This window comes from Bos javanicus, chromosome 3 (genome assembly GCF_032452875.1).
Source record: "Bos javanicus breed banteng chromosome 3, ARS-OSU_banteng_1.0, whole genome shotgun sequence".
NCBI classification, from domain to species: Eukaryota; Metazoa; Chordata; class Mammalia; order Artiodactyla; family Bovidae; genus Bos; species Bos javanicus.
This window is the reverse complement of record NC_083870.1, coordinates 66874270-66894971: the sequence shown is the minus strand read 5'-3', so window position 1 is coordinate 66894971 and position 20702 is coordinate 66874270. Positions and strand designations below refer to the sequence as shown.

Sequence of the window (20702 nt, the reverse complement as noted above, 5' to 3'; positions counted from 1 at the left end):
AGAGTGAGCATATAATTAACATTTGTATAGTGTTTTCCTTTTAAAAGCCCTTTCCATATTTTCTCATTCTATATGTCAGTCTAGTGAGGTGGATGATGTTACTCATTTTGGAGAATAAGGGAATAATACCTGGTTTTTCCAGAACTTTGTATAGATGCTAAATAACACAACTAAGAATACTGGAACCAAATTCTCTCATCCCAAATCTGATGCTCTTTCTTCTATGCCTCAATGGCCCCTTTACCCCTGTTTTAGTTACATAACACCATTTAGCTTTTAATTGTTTATGGTCTTTGTATCAAACTATTTAATTTGATTGCTAGCTGTAGACTTGAGATATGTACAGATTTGTACATGGGGAATGAAAATGGAAAAGGTGATAAGAGCTGAATACATCTCTTCTTAATAACAGTTGAAGAGGTCATTAAGAATTCTTTATCAGCCTGTTAGCTTCTGAAAGCATTATATCTTTTAAAGCATGATACCCAGGCTTGCTGCTTTTCCTCTAGACAAGCTACTACCTACCTTAGTGCCAAATTTTTAGTATAATTTGTATTTATTGTTTTATAATCTTAGATTTTTAAAAATTAATTTATTTTTGGTTGCACTGGGTCTTCATTACTGAATTTGGTTTTCTCTAGTTGCAGTGAGCAAGGACTACTCTCTAGTTTCCATGTGTGGGTGTCTCACTGCAATAGCTTCTCTTTGCCAAGCACAGACTCTAGGGCACATGAGCATATCTATTTTTGAAAACAAGTGTAGTACCCATTAGATACTATAAAATGGGCACTCAAATACTTCTGTTGACTGCCTAATTCCAAATATGAGTCCAAATTACTATAATTACCCAAAGAAGGACATTTAGAGTTAAGAAAAAAAACAACAGGGTTTCTAGAACAATTTAAGTAGATGGTTGTTGAATGTCTTAAAGATACTTGTTTTTAGTTTAAATTTTCTGTTTTGTGACCTGGATGTAGTAAGAAATGAATCTTTTCAAAATATTTTAATTTTTTTCCTAAAGTTATATTTGTACTCATGACAAAATTTTTAGGTATTATAACTTATGCTCATTCCACAAGAATGAGAATATAGAATCCAAATTTCAAACTCATAAGCAATTTGCTGTAATAAATCTATGATAATGATGCCTCAGTGCTTTGAAGGCATTTTAGGAAAGTATAAAATGCAGAGGTAAAATATATTAGATGGCCAGTAGTTTGATTATATGTAATTATTTAGGTCTTATCTAAAACGAGGGCCAAATATCAGAACAGACACAGCCTAATAGTACTCCTCCCACGCCTACTAAGTTGCTTCAGTCATGTCCAACTTTTTGTGACCCTATGGACTGTAGCCTGCCAGGCTCCTCTGTCCATGGGATTCTTCAGGCAAGAATACTTGAGTAGGTTGCCATGCCCTCCTCCAGGCCATCTTCCAAACCCAGGGATCAAACCTGAGTTTCTAATGTCTACTACGTTGGCAGGCAGGTTTTATCACTAGTGCCACCTGGGAAGCCCAATAATATTGTTTATATTAATATTGGGTCAGTGTCTATTTAACTATTGTTAGAAATATCTTAAATCACTATTAGATTGATAACTACTGAAAAGCTCTTTGAAATCTTATCACTAGTTTCAATATCAGATGTATATGCCTGTATATAGATTACATATGAGAAAGCACATGGTAGTGTTTGATAAACTGTAAACATATTATTAAAGGGAAGACATAGAACAGTTTTTTTTAAAAAACATTGATTAAGAGGCTAAAATTCAGAGATAAAGGTCTGAAAAGGGGACATGGAAAGGGGCATGATCTTAGAGGATGCCCAAGTTCTTTGGGGATGATTCTGGTAGTTACTCTAATGCTTTATAAGTAAAATTTCCTCAGTGAAGAGAGACGATTAGTCAGTAGACCTCCAAGTAGTAGCAGAATAGTTTGTATAACTTAAAATAATGAAAACAATTTATAAATAAAGGTCATTGTATAAATTTTAGTGTTTCATATATATTATCTGATTCTCACAGTAACTTTTGTCAGTTAGGAATTCAGAGAAATTAAATGACTTGCCTAAATTACCTATTAAATGGCAGAGCTGAGAGTAGGAACCAAGCATTGAAATTCTTAGGTCTTTTCTTCTTTTTCTTAAATTTATTGTTAATTGGAGGATGATTACAGTGTTATTTTGGTTTCTGCTGTACATCAACATGAAGGACTTTATTTATTTTTTCTTTTCTTTTTTTTAAGGTCTTTATTATTTGACTTACTCTTTAGACATTTGTAGTCCCTTTATGGGAGAAGGCAATGGCACCCCACTCCAGTGCTCTTGCCTGGAAAATCCCATGGACGGAGGAGCCTGGTGGGCTGCAGTCCATGGGGTCGTGAAGAATCGGACACGACTGAGCGACTTCACTTTCACTTTTCACTTTCATGCATTGGAGAAGGAAATGGCAAGCCACTGCAGTGTTCTTGCCTGGAGAATCCCATGGACGGAGAAGCCTGGTAGGCTTCAGTCCGTGGGGTCGCACAGAGTCGGACACGACTGAAGCGACTTAGCAGCAGCAGCAGTCCCTTTATTCTAGTCCCCTAATAGTTGAAAATGCAATGATGATAGTTTTCTCAAGGCATCTTTCAAGTAATACAGAATGATTGAAGTATATGAAGCAGCAACAGAAATCAAGACTGAAAAGATCTGACTCTAAAATCAAAGATATATATTAAATAAACACTAAACTTTTTATCCACTTATTTTAAAATTGTTATAAATAACAACTTCCTTTTTTTAGGTCAGTTTTAGGTTCACAGCACAACTGAATGGAAGGTACAGAAATACAGAATTTTCCCATATACCTCCTGCGTCTACACATGCATAGCGCCCCCCGCTACATTATCAACATCTCCCACTATAGATGGAACATATGTTTACAACTCATGAACTTATGCTGTGTGTGCTTAGTCGGTTAGTCGTATCCAGTTCTTTGTGACCCTATGGACTACAGCCTGCCAGGCTCCTCTGTCCATGGGGATTCTCTAGGTAAGAATACTGGAGTGGGTTGCCATGCCCTCCTCCAAGGCGTCTTCTCAACCCAGGGATCAAACCCAGGTCTCAATCTCGCATTGCAGGTGGATTCTTTACTGACTGAGCCACCAGGGAAGCCCAAGAATATTAGAGTGGGTAGCTTATCCCTTCTCCAGAGAATCTTCCTGACCTAGGAATTGAACCGGGGTCTCCTGCATTGCAGGTAGATTCTTTACCAGCTGAGCTACCAGGGTAGCCCCATGAATTGATACTAATAAATTATTATCACCCAGAGTCCATAATTTACATTAGGTTTCACTCTTGGTGTTGTATATTCTATGAGTTTGGACAAATGTATATATTGACATGTGCCTACCTTTCGGTATCATGCTGAGTAGTTTCACTACCTTAAAATCCTCTGTACTCCACCTATTTATCCTTCCCTTCCCACTGACCCTTGGCAACAGCTGATCTTTTTATTGTCTCCATAGTTTTGCCTTTTTGAAAATAATATATAGCGTGTAGCCTATTCAGACTGGCTTCTTTGATTTAGTAATATGCATTTGTTTCCTCCATGTTTTTACATGGCTTGATGGCTAATTTCTTTTAATTTTCTTATTTTTAAATTTATTTTATTTTGAGAAAGTCATTTTTAGTGCTGAATAATGTTCCATTGTCTGAATGGAATTTTACCACAGTTTATTCACCTACTGAAGGACATTGTGTCCAAGTTTTGGCACTTATGAATAAAGCTGCTATAAACATTCATGTGCAAGTTTTTGTGTGGATGTTGGTTTTCAGCTCTTCTGAGGAATACCAAGGAACATGATTGCCAGATCACACAATAAATGTATTTTAGTTTTGTAAGAAATCACCAAACTCTCTGTCAAAGTAGAAGACATGCCTACCAGCACTGAAAGAGAGTAACTATTATTCTATGCCAGCATTGGTACTGCCAGAGTTCTGAATTTTGGCCATTCTAATAGGTGTGTTATGATATTTTATCGCTTTAATTTGCATTTCCCTGATGATGCTTCTGAACGGTGGTGTTGGAGAAGACTCTTGAGAGTCCCTTGGACTGCAAGGAGATCCAACCAGTCCATTCTAAAGGAGATCAGTCCTGGGTGTTCTTTGGAAGGACTGATGCAAAAGTTGAAACTCCAATACTTTGGCCACCTCGTGCGAAGAGTTGACTCATTGGAAAAGACCCTGATGCTGGGAGGGATTGGGGGCAGGAGGAGAAGGGGACGACAGAGGATGAGATGGCTGGATGGCATCACCGACTCGATGGACATGAGTTTGGGTGAACTCCGGGAGCTGGTGGTGGACAGGGAGGCCTGGCGTGCTGTAGTTCATGGGGTTGCAAAGAGTCGGACATGACTGAGCAACTTAACTGAACTGATGATGTACATTATGGAGCATCTTTGTATGCTTAGGGCTTCCCTGATAGCTCAGTTGGTAAAGAATCCACCTGCAATGCAGGAGACACCAGTTCAGTTCCTGGGTCGGGAAGATCCACTGGAGAAGGGATAGGCTACCCACTCCAGTAATCTTGGGCTTCCCTTGTGGCTCAGCTGGTAAAGAATCTGCCTGCAATGTGGGAGACCTGGGTTCGATCCTTGGGTTGGGAAGGTCCCCCTGGAAAAGGGAAAGGCTACCCACTCCAGTATTCTGGCCTGGAGAATTCCATGGACTGTCCATGGGATCGCAAAGAGTCAGACACAACTGAGTGACTTTCACATTTTTATATGCTTATTTGCCATCTGTATATCTTCTTTGCTGGCATGTGTTAAGGTTTTTGTTAAGGTGTTTGTTAAGGTCTAAAAAATGTTAACTCATCTTTTAAACTGAGTTGTTTTCTTATTGTTGAGTTTTAAGAGTTATTTATGTATTTTGATAACAATCCCTTACTAGATATATCTTTTGAAATATTTTCTTCCTGTCTATGCTTTGTCTTTTCATCCTTCTATCAGTGTCTTTTTCAGTAGAAAATTTTAATTTTAATGAAATCCAGCCTATTAACGCTTTCTTTCATGAACTGTGCCTTTGTTATCATATTTTTTAAAATAAAAAGCATTGCCAAAACAAATGTCATATAGATTTTTTTCCTCTGCTCTAAGGAGTTTTATCATTTTCCATTTAGGTCTGCGATCCATTTTGAGTTATTTTTTGTGAAAGGTATGAAGTCTGTATCTAGATACATTTCTTTACAAGTGGGTGTCCAGTAGTTCAAACACTATGAGAAACATCTTTTTTCTATTGTATTTCCTTCGTTACTTGGTCAAAGATAAGTTGACTATATGAGTTTATTTTTGGGCTCCCTATTCTGTTTTATTGATCTGCTTGCCTTTTCTGATCTATTGTTCTTTCACCAGCACCATACTGTCTTAATTACTGTATTTGAAATACAGTGTGTTTGAACACAATGAATACCACGTATAACAGAATGATTTAAGATGATTTAAAATTTTAAACATAGTCAAAATGAGTAAGTAGAAAATATTAACTGGAATATTTGGAAAAGGCCATTTCTTCTTAGTTGGATAGCTTTGTGTGAGTGGATGCGTGTGCTTGTAAATAAGGGTATTTTGTTACACACATGTTACAGTAATCATTTTTCTAGGAAAAAATTCTTCTAGTTCATATGATAAGCACTGTCATAATAGTAGCTAACACTTCCATGGACATCATTATTTGCCAATCACATTTAAGTACATCATACATTTATCTCATTTAATCCTCCCTCCAGCCCTTTGAAGTAGGTAGTAATATCAATCCTGTTTTACAGATAAGGAAACTTGAGGCTCAGAGAGGTTTAAGTCCAAGGCCACACAACCAATAGGTGGTATTGCCAGGATTCTAATACAGGTAGTCTAACTCCAGAGTCTGTGCTTTTAACCATTACACTATCAATATTCCCTGATGCACCTTAGGAGATTTTATAGCCACTATTCAAATATCTCCAACACTGTTAAACAAGGTATAAAAGACTTGGTTTACTTATTCTTGGATAAGAAGCATCAGGGAATGGAAGTTATAATTTACTAACATTAATACTAGATGAGATATTTCAGGTCTGAATGTACCCAGTTAAAGAATTAATTAAATATTAATAGAAGTTTTCAGCAGGAATATCAGTAAACTGTTAGAAATCATTTGTCTTCAAGTATTTCAGTGATGATGTAAATTTTAATAGTACTTTCATCTGAGACTTTAGAAGGCATACTGTCTTTCTCTGTATTTATTATAAACTGAGAAATGGTTTGTGAGTTGGAGAAATAAAACTTGTTTTCTTATCATCTATGAATAAAGCCAAAGTAGAAGGTAAAGATGGTATCAGTTGAATGATTAGTTATAAACTTCTAGTTTTTTTTTTGTAGTTAAAATGCTACCTTTAGCTCTCATTATCTAAACATATTTAATATTTAAATTGTGATTATCAAATAAAAAAGAACTCATACTTCTTTAAAAAATAATTTCTCTGTACTTATTATTAAAGTATAATATTCCAAGAAGGGAATTTTGTTAAATCTATTAAAAATAAAATGTAATGTCATTAGAATATTTAATTCTGGCCCTTGACTCCCCTCAAACTTATTATTAAGCACAAAAGCTTTGTTGCTATTAACTTTTATAAACAAAATAATAAATATAAAGTTTTATGATTTGGTTGAAAAATTAAAATCATTTCTTTAAAATACATTTTAACTGTCCTTCAGTTAGAGAGGAACCACCTCTACCCCAGCATAAGAACTTGACCTTGTAAACTGCAACCATTAAAGAATCTCAGTGTTTGTAATTTTCTTTTAATAAAAGGAAGAAAATTGTGTTTTCATGGAATAATCTCATCAGTGTTTGAATAGTAAAAATAAAAAAAAATGCTAATTTCATATCTTTTGTTAAAAATATAGAGCCTTAAAGAAATTAAAGGAAAAAAATGTATGCTTTCCTAACTCGTTAGTTTTTGTTCTCTTCATGCTTTCTGCCACATATACACATACCTATAAAATCAAATAAGCAATGATTTATGTAATTTCTAAAGTGTTTCAAATAGACTTATTATGTAATTTTTTTGGTTTTTAAAAATACATTTATTAAATGAATGTTGTTTACATCTCTGCTCCATTTACCCTACAGGCTGCCATTACTGTTCCTTTTACACACTCTATAGTCACGATAATTATTCACAGGGAAACAACTGCTCTTTACCGCACCCCCCCCCCAAAAGAAAAAGCCACCCCCATTCATCTCAAACAAACTCGGATGAAGAAAATTCAATACAAAGTGATTGTGTAATGGATTTTCAGCTCTTAAGTGGTAGAAGAGACAACTCAGTCTGAAAAAGTAAATGTAAGAGTAAAATGTTTCTCAAGTACTATGTAATTTAATAATGACCATACTGATTTATTACCCTCTTGCGTGTAATTGCAGTGGGTATATTTGTATATATAATTTTTCTTATTATTTTCTAAGGACAAATTTCCAGGTATGATATTTATAGTGCTTCTAAAATCATTTTAAATAAACCATTCCTAAATGTTGGAAAGAATTATTTATACTGCTTAACAAAACCTAGTTAGAATTTTTTCATTTAAAGTCTTATAATTGCCTCCTTATTAACTTGGAATTCCAAGTTGAGGTGAATTCTTGCATTTCAACGCTGCTACTCTAATCCTTTTGTTATTTATGCTATTTGAAAAAATATGAAAATCGTTTATCACCCTTCTCTCTGCGTGATAAGCCAGATTTCTTTCCATTTGTTGATATGTAATGCATCTTTCAGAAATGCGAAAGATCTAGTAGTCTCTGGCTTCTAAAATCATTTAATATGTCAATTCCTAATAATATTTCTAGCTCTCTGAAAATGATTGAATCAGATAAGAATCTGGTTTTTTTTTTTTAGTTCCCAGAATTGCCCTCCAGAACAATTTAATACTTTTTATACTGCTATACCAGTGTTCTTTGATAATGAATATTTAATGGACTTTTTTTAGAAACTAATTCTAGAATACATTATTTTTATTATATTTTTATTCTACTCTCAGTGCTGGTCCTTGCACTGGATTCCAAATTGCAATATGCTTTTCTAAAAAGTAAGAGTCTTAAGGTAACTTTTGATCTTAGCATTTTCCCCCAAGTTTTTTGGACTTGGAAAGTTTATCTTTTGACATTAAGTATTCCTTGGTGGTACTAAAAATTTTTGCTGAATAGCTTACAAACCTCTGTAACCTGTAAGTAGGCTAGATAGATATTATACTTTCCTATACCAAGGTGTTTTTAAAGAAGAGTTTTGAGAAATAGTAAATCTTAGCTGTTTAAATTCACAAAGATGAACATTATGAAAGAATTGCTGAATCATTTTCGTAAGGCTGCTTGGTTTATAGAGTAGGCGTTCCCATATTGTTAAAGGTTAACGTGATCACTGCCTTTTCATTATCCTACACATATATGTACATTTAATTTTTCTCATAAATGCTCTTTTTTCTTTTCATTTTACAGACTTAAGATATTTAAATACAGTGCTCTGTGCAATTCTTTTGATATTTTCTTATCAATCCATCTTTACAATATTAGAACTAGGAACAGTTGTGAAAAGATGAAGGAAGAAACTATGTAGAAGATAAAAGATGAGTTATATACACTGAAAATATTTCTTATAAATATCCAAAATATATATTAGAAAAGCAGGCATCAAAACAGTGTATGACATATGATGTAAACTTTTTAAAATAAAAAATAGAAAACTACAGAAAATAACCATAAATATTCATAGGAAAAGAAAGGATTAGAAGGAAATATACTGACATTTATTGAGAATTATCTAAAGTGGTAAGATAGGAAGTTTTTTAAGATGAAAAACTTTTTTTCTGTCTTTTTTCTTTCTGTGTTTTCCAAAATCTTCAATGAGTGTTTATAATTAGGGAAAATGTGTTTTTAAAAGAAAAAAATATTTCTCATATTATACCTTGTAAATAGCATATCCAGACTGTAAGCTGATCCAGTTAAAGTCTTAAAAGAAATGTGAGTTTTTACTGCCTGAAACCTGATACTTTTTCCTGTCTTTCCGGAAGCAGCACAAAAATTCTTTAAATAGTGACCCTAGGAATGAGGAGGGCGGATCTCATTCTGTTTTAGTTGAAGTAACTAAATCAGATATGAAGCTTTCACAAGTATTAGTCTGCCTGAACTATTAACTTGCATACTACAAAAAACCCCACAAAACTTACCAAAATCATCAGCTAAAGACATATTTAAGTCCTTTACTTATTTTAAAATATTGTGTTTGATACTTATGATATATAGCCTTTTACAATGTGAAATTCCTGGCATTTCTGATTGCAGACCCTAGGAATTTTGAAAATGATACAAATTATTTGACAATTTTAATTTAAACCATATTTTAATACTGTATATCTTGAATGACTTGAAGTTGAAATTAAAATAACTTTTCATTTGTATGTATCTAATTTTAATAAGATACTTAATGGCTATAATGATTTTTTTGTTGCTTTTTCACTTAGAATGGATTAAGTAAATGTGTAGTTATGATATTCTATGCTGATATACTGGTTTCTTAATCCACTTGGCCTCTTAAAAAGGAAACAAGTATGGTGGAGCCAGAAGGAAAATGAATAGTTAATCATGGAGGAGGAGAAAACCTAGCTCGGTACTAGAGGCAGCTGGGGAAGTGACGTCCTGTAGCATTTGCTGTTCTAGAAAGTGCAGAGACACGTAGTGAAAATGGGAGGATCTAGAAGGAGGCCGTCTCCCGTGTAGTGTATATTTATCTGTAAGTGAGCCGTTGGGGAAGGAATTAAATACTGAGGCGCTGTCTGCTTGCTGCCTTAAGACAGCGAAGCTGAATTGCTGATTTGCTTTAACTTTTAAAATACCCAGCTTGGTTTATTTTCCTTAGAATCATTGTATTGCTAAGACTGGGGACGCTGTTTTCTTTCACAAAGGGAAATCTAAGTTCATTTCAAGGCACTCGAAATGGGGAAAGACTATTATTGCATTTTGGGAATTGAAAAAGGAGCTTCAGATGAAGATATTAAAAAGGCTTACCGAAAACAAGCCCTCAGATTTCATCCGGACAAGAACAAATCTCCTCAGGCAGAGGAAAAATTTAAAGAGGTCGCAGAAGCTTATGAAGTATTGAGTGATCCTAAAAAGAGAGAAATATATGATCAGTTTGGGGAGGAAGGTAAGAATTCAGTGTATATCTTTCTGTCTCTCTTTTTTCTCTATCAGCTTTCTGGTTATTAAATTCTCTGACATTTCAAAAGTAGAAAGACAAATAATGGATAAAAGCAAGATTTCATCCCTGATCATATGAATGAATGTTACATAGCTATGAATGAAATGTACTTGTTTGTCCTTTTTTGGATTTTGACATTTTGTGCAATATATATGTTCTCCCATTAGATTTGTATTGTTGACATTGTATTTGAAAAGAAACCTTAAATTCCCATACTCATTAAGAAATTGTGTCAAAAGTCTTATGCAACCTGTTTTTTTTTTTTCTAATGAATTTTCTGTCAGAGCCAATAAAGATTCTTCAGTCATTTAAAATCTTAAGATTGGCAGTTCAAACTCTGGGTAGTTTATATTTTATTCACAAAAACAAAAGAAGTTTTTTGCCTTTTTTCTTATGGCAAAGCTAGTTTAGATTAAACAGGACAGAATCTTCTCTCTGAGAAGCCGAAGGCCCAGGCATTTAGCTGTAGTTGTTTTTGGCATTCTGCCTGGAGAGGAAAGAATTTTCCTGATGTCATAAAATACCAGAACAAGTTTTTAGCTTAATTGTAAACAGTAATTGTGTGCCAAGAAAATGAGATCTCAGAAATGCAATTTTTGACCTAAAATGGCCACCTCCTTAGAACAATGACTGATTTACTTTAAGATAACATTATTTCATTTGAAATTTTACTATCTAGGTGTAGAGGAAGGCATGATAACTTCCCTTTCCTCTCCCTGCCACACTTTTATTTCTCGGATTGTGAGATCTGAAACTAGTTGAATACAGTAAATGGAAGTAAAATTTAAGATTATCCTTTTATCATTCTGGATTTTAAATTGTCCATCATCGCCATGTAAATGTAGCTGTAAAGTAAGACTATTTAAAATTGCTGATTGACAACAAGAACATTTTAATTTTTACAAGTTCTGGAATTTCAACTTTTTATATCAGGACTAAGTTATTTTATTACTAATTTTTCTCCCCAAATATTATTTTAAAATCATTCATTGTAGTTATGAAAACTTTTTTTTTGCTTTATTGCATTTAATGTTAAATTTCCCTAATTAAAAATCTATCTTAAAATTCAATGAAGTGGTAACTGTATTTTGAGTTAAAAAGTTAAATTTAGTTAAGCAGGGTAATTGTGTAGAGGTTGTTTTTTTTTTTTTTCTTGTTATGCTTTTTCTTTTTGATCTGAGTTGCCCCAAATTGCAGTTTCTGCTGCTATGAGGACCTGCAGTGTCAGGTTCCTGCAAAGTAAAGACTGAAAAAAGCAAGTAGTGGGCAGTTCAGTCCTGCTGGTTCCTTATGGCTGTACTACTCAAAATACTATGATTTGTTTCTTCATCTCAAAAGCTAAGCAAGATTCTCAGATACTACTAGCTATATACTACTCTTTCTGAAGAAGTTATTTTGTAATTTTTGTAAAGAAATCTACAAACACGATATAACAATATGAATTCCCATGAAAAAGCAAATACCCATTGATTTAATCCACACCTCACTAACAGCCCAAATCTGTCTATAACTAAACCATAAGATTTAGTGTTTCTAAGGATATTTATCTTCAGAATTTTCAAGTCACCAAATGATACATTTTTCTTGGCTTAACATTACCTCTTAATAGTGTTTTTCTTGAGTTATATTTCTCCAGTTTGATTTTTACTGAGCGTCATCAGTGAAGTGAATTTTTAAAAAACAGGATCATCTGTGTACCCCAAGTCTTTTAGATAGTTGATATAAGCAATGAAAGTAATAGTGAGGGAAGAATAAGTTTTTTAAAGCATTGAAATATATTATTCAGAAATACTATTTTCTACTTATATTGCTTTAAAATACAGTTAAAATGAAAGTTATTTGATTATGTTTTAGAAATTATTCTTCCTTTACAGAAAAGCATTAAAATTATTTATCCTTTATTCAAAGTATCTCATTAAGTATACTGTTAAAACATAGAAAAATATTTTTGTTTCTTTGCCTGTCATTGATGTGTTTGTGCTTGCAGGCCTGGTTGCATAGCCCTCTGTGTTTCTCTAGAAGTAACAAAACGCTAATTTACCTGGTACACTTTCCCCCCGAATTATTATATTCTCTTTTACAACCTGAAGCTATGGGAATAAACCATGAACTGAGAATTGCATGAGTTAAACGTGCTAAATTTATATATTTAGGACCTAAGATAGCCAGTGATCCCAGTATATTTGTGTTTTGAAAATGTCTAATATCCACAATTTTAAACGCTGGGTTTTAAAAAAGCTGGATAAAAAAAGAGATGTTTTAAATTTACCGTATGACCCAGCATTTCCACTCCTGGGAATCTATAAAAGAGAAATGAAAATGCAGGTCCACACAAAGACATGTACGTGAGTGTTCATAGCAGCATCATTTGTGATGGCCCCAAATGAAAATATCCGAAAGTATCATCTTTTAGTAAATGGATAAATGAAGTGTGGTATATATGTATACACACACACTACTTAGCAATTAAAAGGACTGATTTAATAAAACATGCTTTGTAAATGAAATAACCTCAAACATTATAAATCATATATAAATGACTACATATTCTATTATTCCATTTATATGAAATGCATGGAAAAGGCAAATTTATAGACAAAACAGATCAGTGGTTGCCTAGAGCTAGAGGTGGTAGCAAGGATTAACTCCAAATAGAAATGAAAATACTCTTTGGGTTGATGGAAATGTTTTATAACTGGATTGTGGTGATGGCTGCACAGTTCTATAACTTCACTAAGACCATGGTATATTTACAATGGGTTACTTTTATAGTATGGAATAAATAAAATTGTTTTATAATAGAGATATTTCTCCATAGTTGAATAATTTGAAAACAAAAAACAAAGGACTACTGACACTTGAAATTGAATTTTGATCTAATTTCTCCTCTAGAGTTTTAGGTTTAGTTCTGAATTGTTCTGTGAATGTCAACAGAAGTTCATATTAAAAGACATAAAATCAGATTTTCAGTAACTCATCCTTATAGTGGCCTGGTTTTCTAACATTTCTTTCTCTTCATATCTTTCTTTTTTTATTATGTTTCACTCAATAACAAAATTTAAATACTGAAAGGTAGTATTTATATGATCAAATCTGTGTTTAGTACATTAATCTTTATACTAGCTATTAATCTTTATACTAGTTTGCTGTTTCTGTTCTTTATATAGTTAATTAACAATCTATTTACTATATATTTAAAAAAATAAGTAAATTGGATTTCTATGAATCAAAACTTTAAAGAATCTCACTGTGCTAGTTAACTCTTAAGTATTGTTATAAATTTGGGTTTTTACATATTCAGTTCAGTTCAGTCGCTCAGTCGTGTTCGACTCTTTGCGACCCCATGAATCGCAGCACGCCAGGCCTCAGCAGTTATTAAAGTCATATAATTTTTTTCCCTTGAAGTCCTGATTTTTCTCCAGTGCTGCTGCTTTTGATAAACTTTAATCAACTAATTAATGGATATCATTGTTATGAATAATATCCCAGACATAATTTTTTTTTGGATTGCAAATTGGTTGGTTGCTTGTTTTTTAAATAATAGCAGTCTTGGTACAACATAAGTAAATGTTGACTCTGGGGTACATTTCTTGCTCACACGAAGTGATGATGGTGTCTAGAAAAAATTTTGGATAGCATAGGTAGTCTAGCTGCATACTAAAATTTTCCATGAGCAGTCAAAATGTATGTAGTGAAAAGTTGACTGTATAGTTGATGACAGGCTTGTTCAAGTGCTGGGCAACGCAAGTGATACTTGCATAATAATTCATGTTATATTGGTGTGAATTTTGGTAGGATTTTCTCAGTCACAGTAGTACACAGTTGACTATTTAGTGTCAAAGCTTTATTGGAGGCTGTTTGTTATCTTTGATGAATGTCAGTTCAGACAGTGTGTGAATCTTCTCAGGGACTCAGTAATCCTGATTGAGTTACCATTTTTGGCAAAGGGCTTTTAGGGAAAAGCCAAACCCATGATGTAATAACTTAAAATGTAATTCTTTCTTTTCATGAATCCATTATACATCCAAAACATTTAGATTTTATCTTGTGAAGGGTTCAATTGGGCAGGCTAGTTTATTCAATTTACTTTATGAACTCTGTTAAATCGTTATACTCTGTGGGATGAAAGATGGAGTGATTGAAATAATTTAGTATTGGTTTAATCACATTGTAATGACCTTGAGTTATACACATATTCTATCATTTAAAAAAAAAATCTGCCACTAGCTTTTTTTAACATTTGGAGTTATAACTGTACCACTAGAATTTAGAGAAAGGAGTTTTGAACGAGTTGTATGTTAAAAGTTCTTGTCCTACTTATGCTTGTCATTGTTTTCTACAAGGCATATCCTGAGTGAAAGGTGCCAAATAGAATAAGATATTTAAAACTGAGAAAGTATGCTGAGTGACTTGAGTAGAGTTTTTTACTATTAAATTTCTCATATGTGTATGTGTAATTATACTTTATATTGTTTTTGTTTCTGCCTTTCTCTGTCTTGACACTGAAGACACATTTTAGTGTTTGTTTCTAACACTTTAAGAATTAGTTCTTCCCTTTATTCAGCAAACATGAGTGGCCGTCATTTTCAGAACTGTATGCATGAACAGTGCAAAAATAAATAAAATGTGTTTCCTGCCCTCAGATTACTCACTGATGAACATATTTGAACCTCTTAGTTTAATTCTCTTGTTTTTTTTTTTTTACAGTTTTATAATTTTTAGGTTCTGTTCCTGCTTGTCTCCTTTGTCAGGAATGCCCATAAGGATCATCCAGAAACTTTGCTGAGACTGTAATGATATAAATCCTTGTCAGTATCGATCCCTTAGAAAATCACTATACTGTTGTTTTGTAGGTTTTAGTAGAATCTTTCGTCAGTATGTAGTAGAAAATGCTACTTCAAATATGTTATCTCTTGTGAATTACTAATTGCTTAGTTGAGTCTTAGAGAACAGGATCGAAGAGTCACTGTCTTGGTGTCGGAAGCAGGTTGTCCATAATAGACAAAAATAACCAGCCCAAAGGTCTTACAGGTCAAAAGGGTTTACAGCTCATGATTTCAGTTTTCTTTTTACATGCTGTTGAAATTAATGCTATCATGTGATATGCCTAAGTAAACAATTTCATTATTTAGGATATAGATAGTAATTTTAATGTCTAAAATTTTCTGTTAATGGAATTTTTTTCCCTTTCTGCCATGAATGAGTTCTATTTTAATTTTTAAACAGTGAAAGATGATCTGAAATAAAAATAGTTATTTTGAATATGATATTTTATATCACTGATTTGTGTTCGCTGATAATGATGGTGCTCAAAAGATTTAGGTTACATATTTTGTTTGCATTGATTACCGAAGACCTTTCGATTGACATCTTTTTTTTTTTTTGCTATTTTTAAGATTATATATTTGAAGTAGAGTTGATTTACAGTGTTGTATTAATTTCTGCTGTGCAGCAAAGTAATTCAGTTATCCATGTACATATTCTTTTCCATTATGGTTTGTCACAGGATATTGAATATAGTTTCTGTGTTGTACAATAGGACCTTGTTGTTTATCCATCCTATATATTGTGATTTGCATCTGCTAATCCCAAATTCCCAATCCTTCCCTCCCCCCACCCCTTGAATGACATTTTTTAAAAACCTAAATTTATATACTTCAGATCATCAAACCAGTAGCTTATAAGAGGTTCCCAATTTTTATTTATTTTCTTTTTTATGCATGGAACAAAAAGTTGGAAATAAATTATCGTTAGAGATGGGGATTTGGATAAAGAATTTGAAAGCTAAAAATTTAACTTAGGGTGGAATGATTGGTAGTTATATGGCTCTTTTGTATTTAGTTATAATGGCATTTCTGACCAATATTAATAAATAGCAACCCAAGTTAGCCAAAGTTTATGAGTAATACAATTTTTCCAAGTTTAACTTTCAAGAGTTATAAGTATTTTTCTAACCATGCTTATCTTGTCGTTTAGGGTTGAAAGGCGGAGCAGGAGGCACTGATGGACAAGGAGGTACCTTCCGGTACACCTTTCATGGTGATCCTCATGCCACATTTGCAGCGTTTTTTGGAGGTTCCAACCCCTTTGAAATTTTCTTTGGAAGACGGATGGGTGGTGGTAGAGATTCTGATGAAATGGAAGTAGATGGAGATCCTTTTGGCGCCTTTGGATTCAGCATGAATGGATATCCAAGGGACAGGAATTCTGTGGGCCCATCCCGCCTCAAACAAGATCCTCCAGTTATTCATGAACTTAGAGTATCACTTGAAGAAATATATAGTGGTTGTACCAAACGAATGAAGATTTCTCGGAAGAGGTTAAACCCTGATGGAAGGAGTTATAGAACTGAGGACAAAATTCTCACCATCGAGATTAAAAAAGGGTGGAAAGAAGGCACCAAAATTACTTTTCCAAGGGAAGGAGATGAAACACCAACTAGTATTCCAGCAGACATTGTTTTTGTCATTAAAGATAAAGATCACCCCAAATTCAAAAGGGATGGGTCAAATATAATTTATACTGCTAAAATTAGTTTACGAGAGGTAAGTTAGTAGGATATTGGATTCTGAAACCAAACAGAATTATGCCTGTAATCTTAGGGAATTTATCTAAATAATAACTAACATTAATGTTTACTACACAGCATTCTTACAATTTTCATAAGAACCCTCTAGAGTAGTACTACTACTTTGCGTCTTGTGGATAAGATTATATTTTCTAAGTTCAGTTATTTATACTAACAATTTAAATGCCAATTTTAAGTGCTAACGAGATTATATACAATGAGGCCTACCTAGTATGGATTATCTGTACTTTGTTTTTGCAGTTTGTCAAATCTGCATTGTAATCTCATTACCTTAGTCCATGTATAAGATTTCTTCCAAAGTTGTTAACTTGAGTTAATAATTATATAACAAACAAGGCATTAAAAGGGAAAATAAGTTATGAGGGTACTGCTTTAATACATTAGTTTGTATTTATTCTATTTTTAGGCACTGTTTCTCAAATTGGATTATAATCCTCCAAATATGCCCATGTCAGTTCCCTGCTTAAAATTCTTTAATAACTTCATAGAGCATCTACCATAAAGTCTAAACTCTTTAGCTTAAACTAACAGGTTGTTTTTAATCTAATTTCTATCCATACATGTGTATACATTTCCCTAAGTTTGATATATTATTATCTTGTATACCTCTGTATATATATCTTTGTATACCTCTATGGAACACTGCTGTTCCTTGCTCTACCTCAACACTTACTAATGGTCCGGTGCTTACCTCAAGCAATCGGTATTCCCAGAAGCTAAGAGGGTACATTGAGTGCCCTTTGTCTCAGACAAGAATTCTGCACATACTTCTCTGACAACTTTATACTGTAAAGTTATTATTACTGGTTTGCTTCTGAATCCTTTGTGCATTCCTTGAGGTGGGGTCTGTGTTCATGGTCCCTATATGTTCAGCATCTAGCAGAAATATATGGCATGTATGGTACTCAGTAAATATTTACTGACTAAAACAATAAATATATTTATTGTTCTAATGTTTTCACTCTGGAGAAGTATATAGTTGCTCCTATCTTTTTCTTTCTGGTTCTTAATTTCTCCCTCTTCTCTTTTCCCATTCCATCCTTGCAACTTGAATGTTGTAATAGCAGCCTCAAACAATTCATTTCATTCTAGAACAATGTGAAAGACAGTCTTTCCTCCTCTTTTCCTTTTTCCTTTTCCTTTCTTTCCCCTGCTCCTTTCCTTCTTTTGTAAACTATCTGATTATGTGTATCCTGAAGGGACTTTCTAGTGGGGAAAAAGTCTTAAAATTATTGATATTCTTTTGGAGGTTAAAAGTTTACCTTAGAATCATTCTTTACAGCTGGTAATATTTTTGTTTAGACTTTTATATTTTGAAGTTTGTTAATTTTATTTGGTTCATTTTAGGCATTGTGCGGCTGCTCAATTAATGTGCCAACCATGGATGGAAGAACCATACCTATGACAATAAATGATATTGTGAAACCTGGAATGAGGCGAAGAATTATTGGATATGGGCTACCATTCCCGAAAAATCCTGACCAACGTGGTGACCTTCTAATAGAGTTTGAGGTTTCCTTCCCGGATACTATATCCTCATCGTCCAAAGAAGTACTTAGGAAACATCTTCCTGCCTCATAGAATGAAAAACTTTGTTAACCATATTTTGATAAGGCACTGAAAATATAAAAGGACTGGCCATTTACTGATGTAGATGTGAATTCTGTATAAAGACATGTAAATTATTTTGAGGGTTCATTACATTGCATGAATAGAGACGGGTCAAATAAAAAGGCAAAAGGGATTTTTGCAGTTAGAGATGAAGAGAAAACTACTCACTGTATTTTATTTCATTTCTCCCAGGTCAGAATTTTTTAGTATTTTGCTTACATGTAAAATTCATTTCTGTGGAGTTAATAGATGTATTTCTAATAAAGTACCAGGCTATCCAAGTACTTTATTTCTTATATATTTACACTGTCAGTGTGATAGCTTCTCATTTATAATGGAAATTTAAATTCTTAACTATACATGTGATAGGTACTTCTAGAAAAGAAGAACCCAAGTTACTTGGAAATCTGGTTAACTAGATTAAAATCATATGAAATGCTGCTATAGGGCTGGTACCCATAAAAGAATATCCTAATACATATATTTCACCATTTTCATTTTTAAAGTATGCTGTAGCATTTCTTAATAACATAGTTATAATGTTCTTAAGACAGATGTTTTCTTCATAAAAAGGAAATTAATGGCAATTTATCTCCTGTGGAAATCCCAATTGCCTGAATTACTGATATTTTAGAAATAGGTTGTTTTTAAAATGCCATATATAATTTTATGGAAATTAACTATATATCTTGGACTTAATAAATTATAGGTACATTTTATTGTCCATTAGTTAAGGATAATTTGTTTGATAATAAACGTGTTTTTAGAGGAAATATTGTTACTTGGAATTAATTTTCCAATTACACAGTCTTCTATAACTTACTCATAATATGCTATATGTACCATATGCAATTTCCCTAAAAAGAATAAACTACCACTATGGTGTTAAACCAAAATATGGGGAAAATAAACACTAACTGCTGCTTATGAATGATGTTGCTACTACTTGTTATGCATATAAATATTTTACTTTTTCATATGTATAGATTGCATTTCGTAGGTGTTTTAATTTTTTAAATATATTTACGTTTAAAAAATTATTCTGTTTTCTGTTTTATAGCTATAGTAAGAATGATATTTTGAAACAAAGATTTTGGTTCAAAAGAAATTTTCAGGATAATTGGTATACAAGGTTTATTGGACCCTATCACCTTTTAGCAGAATATGGTCTTCTTTTAGAAATTCAAAACATAGGTTTTAATCACCATATACTTTATACAGCTTTATTGAGATGTAATTCTCATGCTAAAAAGTTTACCATTTTAAAGTACACAATCCAGTTGTTTTAGTATATTCACCTTATATAGCCACTTTGTAATTTCAGAACATTTACATCACCCTAAAAAGAAACCACATAACCATTAGCACTCACTTCCCATTCCTCCAGTCCCTGGCAAACACTAATCTACTTTCTACTTCTATGGATTCATCTATTCTGGACATTTCTTATAAGTGGGATTAAACAATATTTGGCTTTTTTGTTTGTTTCTTTCACTTAGCATAATGTTTTCAAGATACACCCGTGTTGTATCATTCAGTACTCGTTCTTTGCTTTATGGCCGAATAATATTCTGTTGTTTGGATATACCACATTCTGTTTATCCATTCATTAATTGATGGGCATTTAGGTTATTTCCACTTTTTTGGCTATAATGAATAATGCAGCTCTGAACATTTTTGTACCACTTTTTCTGTACATAATTTTTTAATTTTCTTGGGTATATGACCTAAGAATAAAATTGTTGGGGATAACCATATACTTTAATTGCAAGTGGAAAATGCTTGAAAATGTCAGAGAATTCATAATCATGCATATTTTTCCATTAATTTATAAATAATTCCTTTATAACTTTCTCTAAATGACAGTTAAAACTCCTTAAGGAAATGTGAACATTGTGGAGATTTTCTCACATCTAAAGAGATAAGAGCTGAAAAGCATCAGTGAGATTGGTAGGCATGGTTTCTATGTAAAACCCACTGTCATTATTTTCTTGATTAAGCATTTTCTCCCAAGTTAAATGATTTGTAGATTAGATGAATGATCTTTGGATTAAAGAGTATTTGTTAAAGTACAGAATTATTCTAATACTAAAAAAAGTTAATTGGCATTGCTATATAAACAGTTTATCAGGGATACCCTGGTGGTCCAGTGGTTAGGACTGTGTGCTGTCACTGCCAAGGCCCTAGGTTCAGTCCCTGGTCAGAGGACTAAGATCCCACAAATT

At 33.0% G+C, this 20702-nt stretch overlaps 1 protein-coding gene across 3 annotated transcripts in view; it reads left to right on the top strand.

Moving 5' to 3' along the window:
* The window catches only part of DNAJB4 (DnaJ heat shock protein family (Hsp40) member B4), a 44241-nt gene extending 24724 nt beyond the window's left edge, over window positions 1–19517 (top strand). For 2 of the 3 annotated variants that reach the window (XM_061411524.1, XM_061411523.1), the window contains exons 2-3: window positions 16254–16822; window positions 18214–19517. In XM_061411524.1, the coding sequence (XP_061267508.1) occupies window positions 16388–16822; window positions 18214–18447 (669 nt within the window). In that variant the 5' untranslated portion in view covers window positions 16254–16387 and the 3' untranslated portion in view covers window positions 18448–19517. Of the gene's footprint in view, window positions 1–9556; window positions 10224–16253; window positions 16823–18213 lie in introns of those variants that run through there. The other variant, XM_061411522.1, reaches the window with a different exon arrangement.
* The last annotated feature ends 1185 nt before the right edge of the window (window positions 19518–20702 follow it).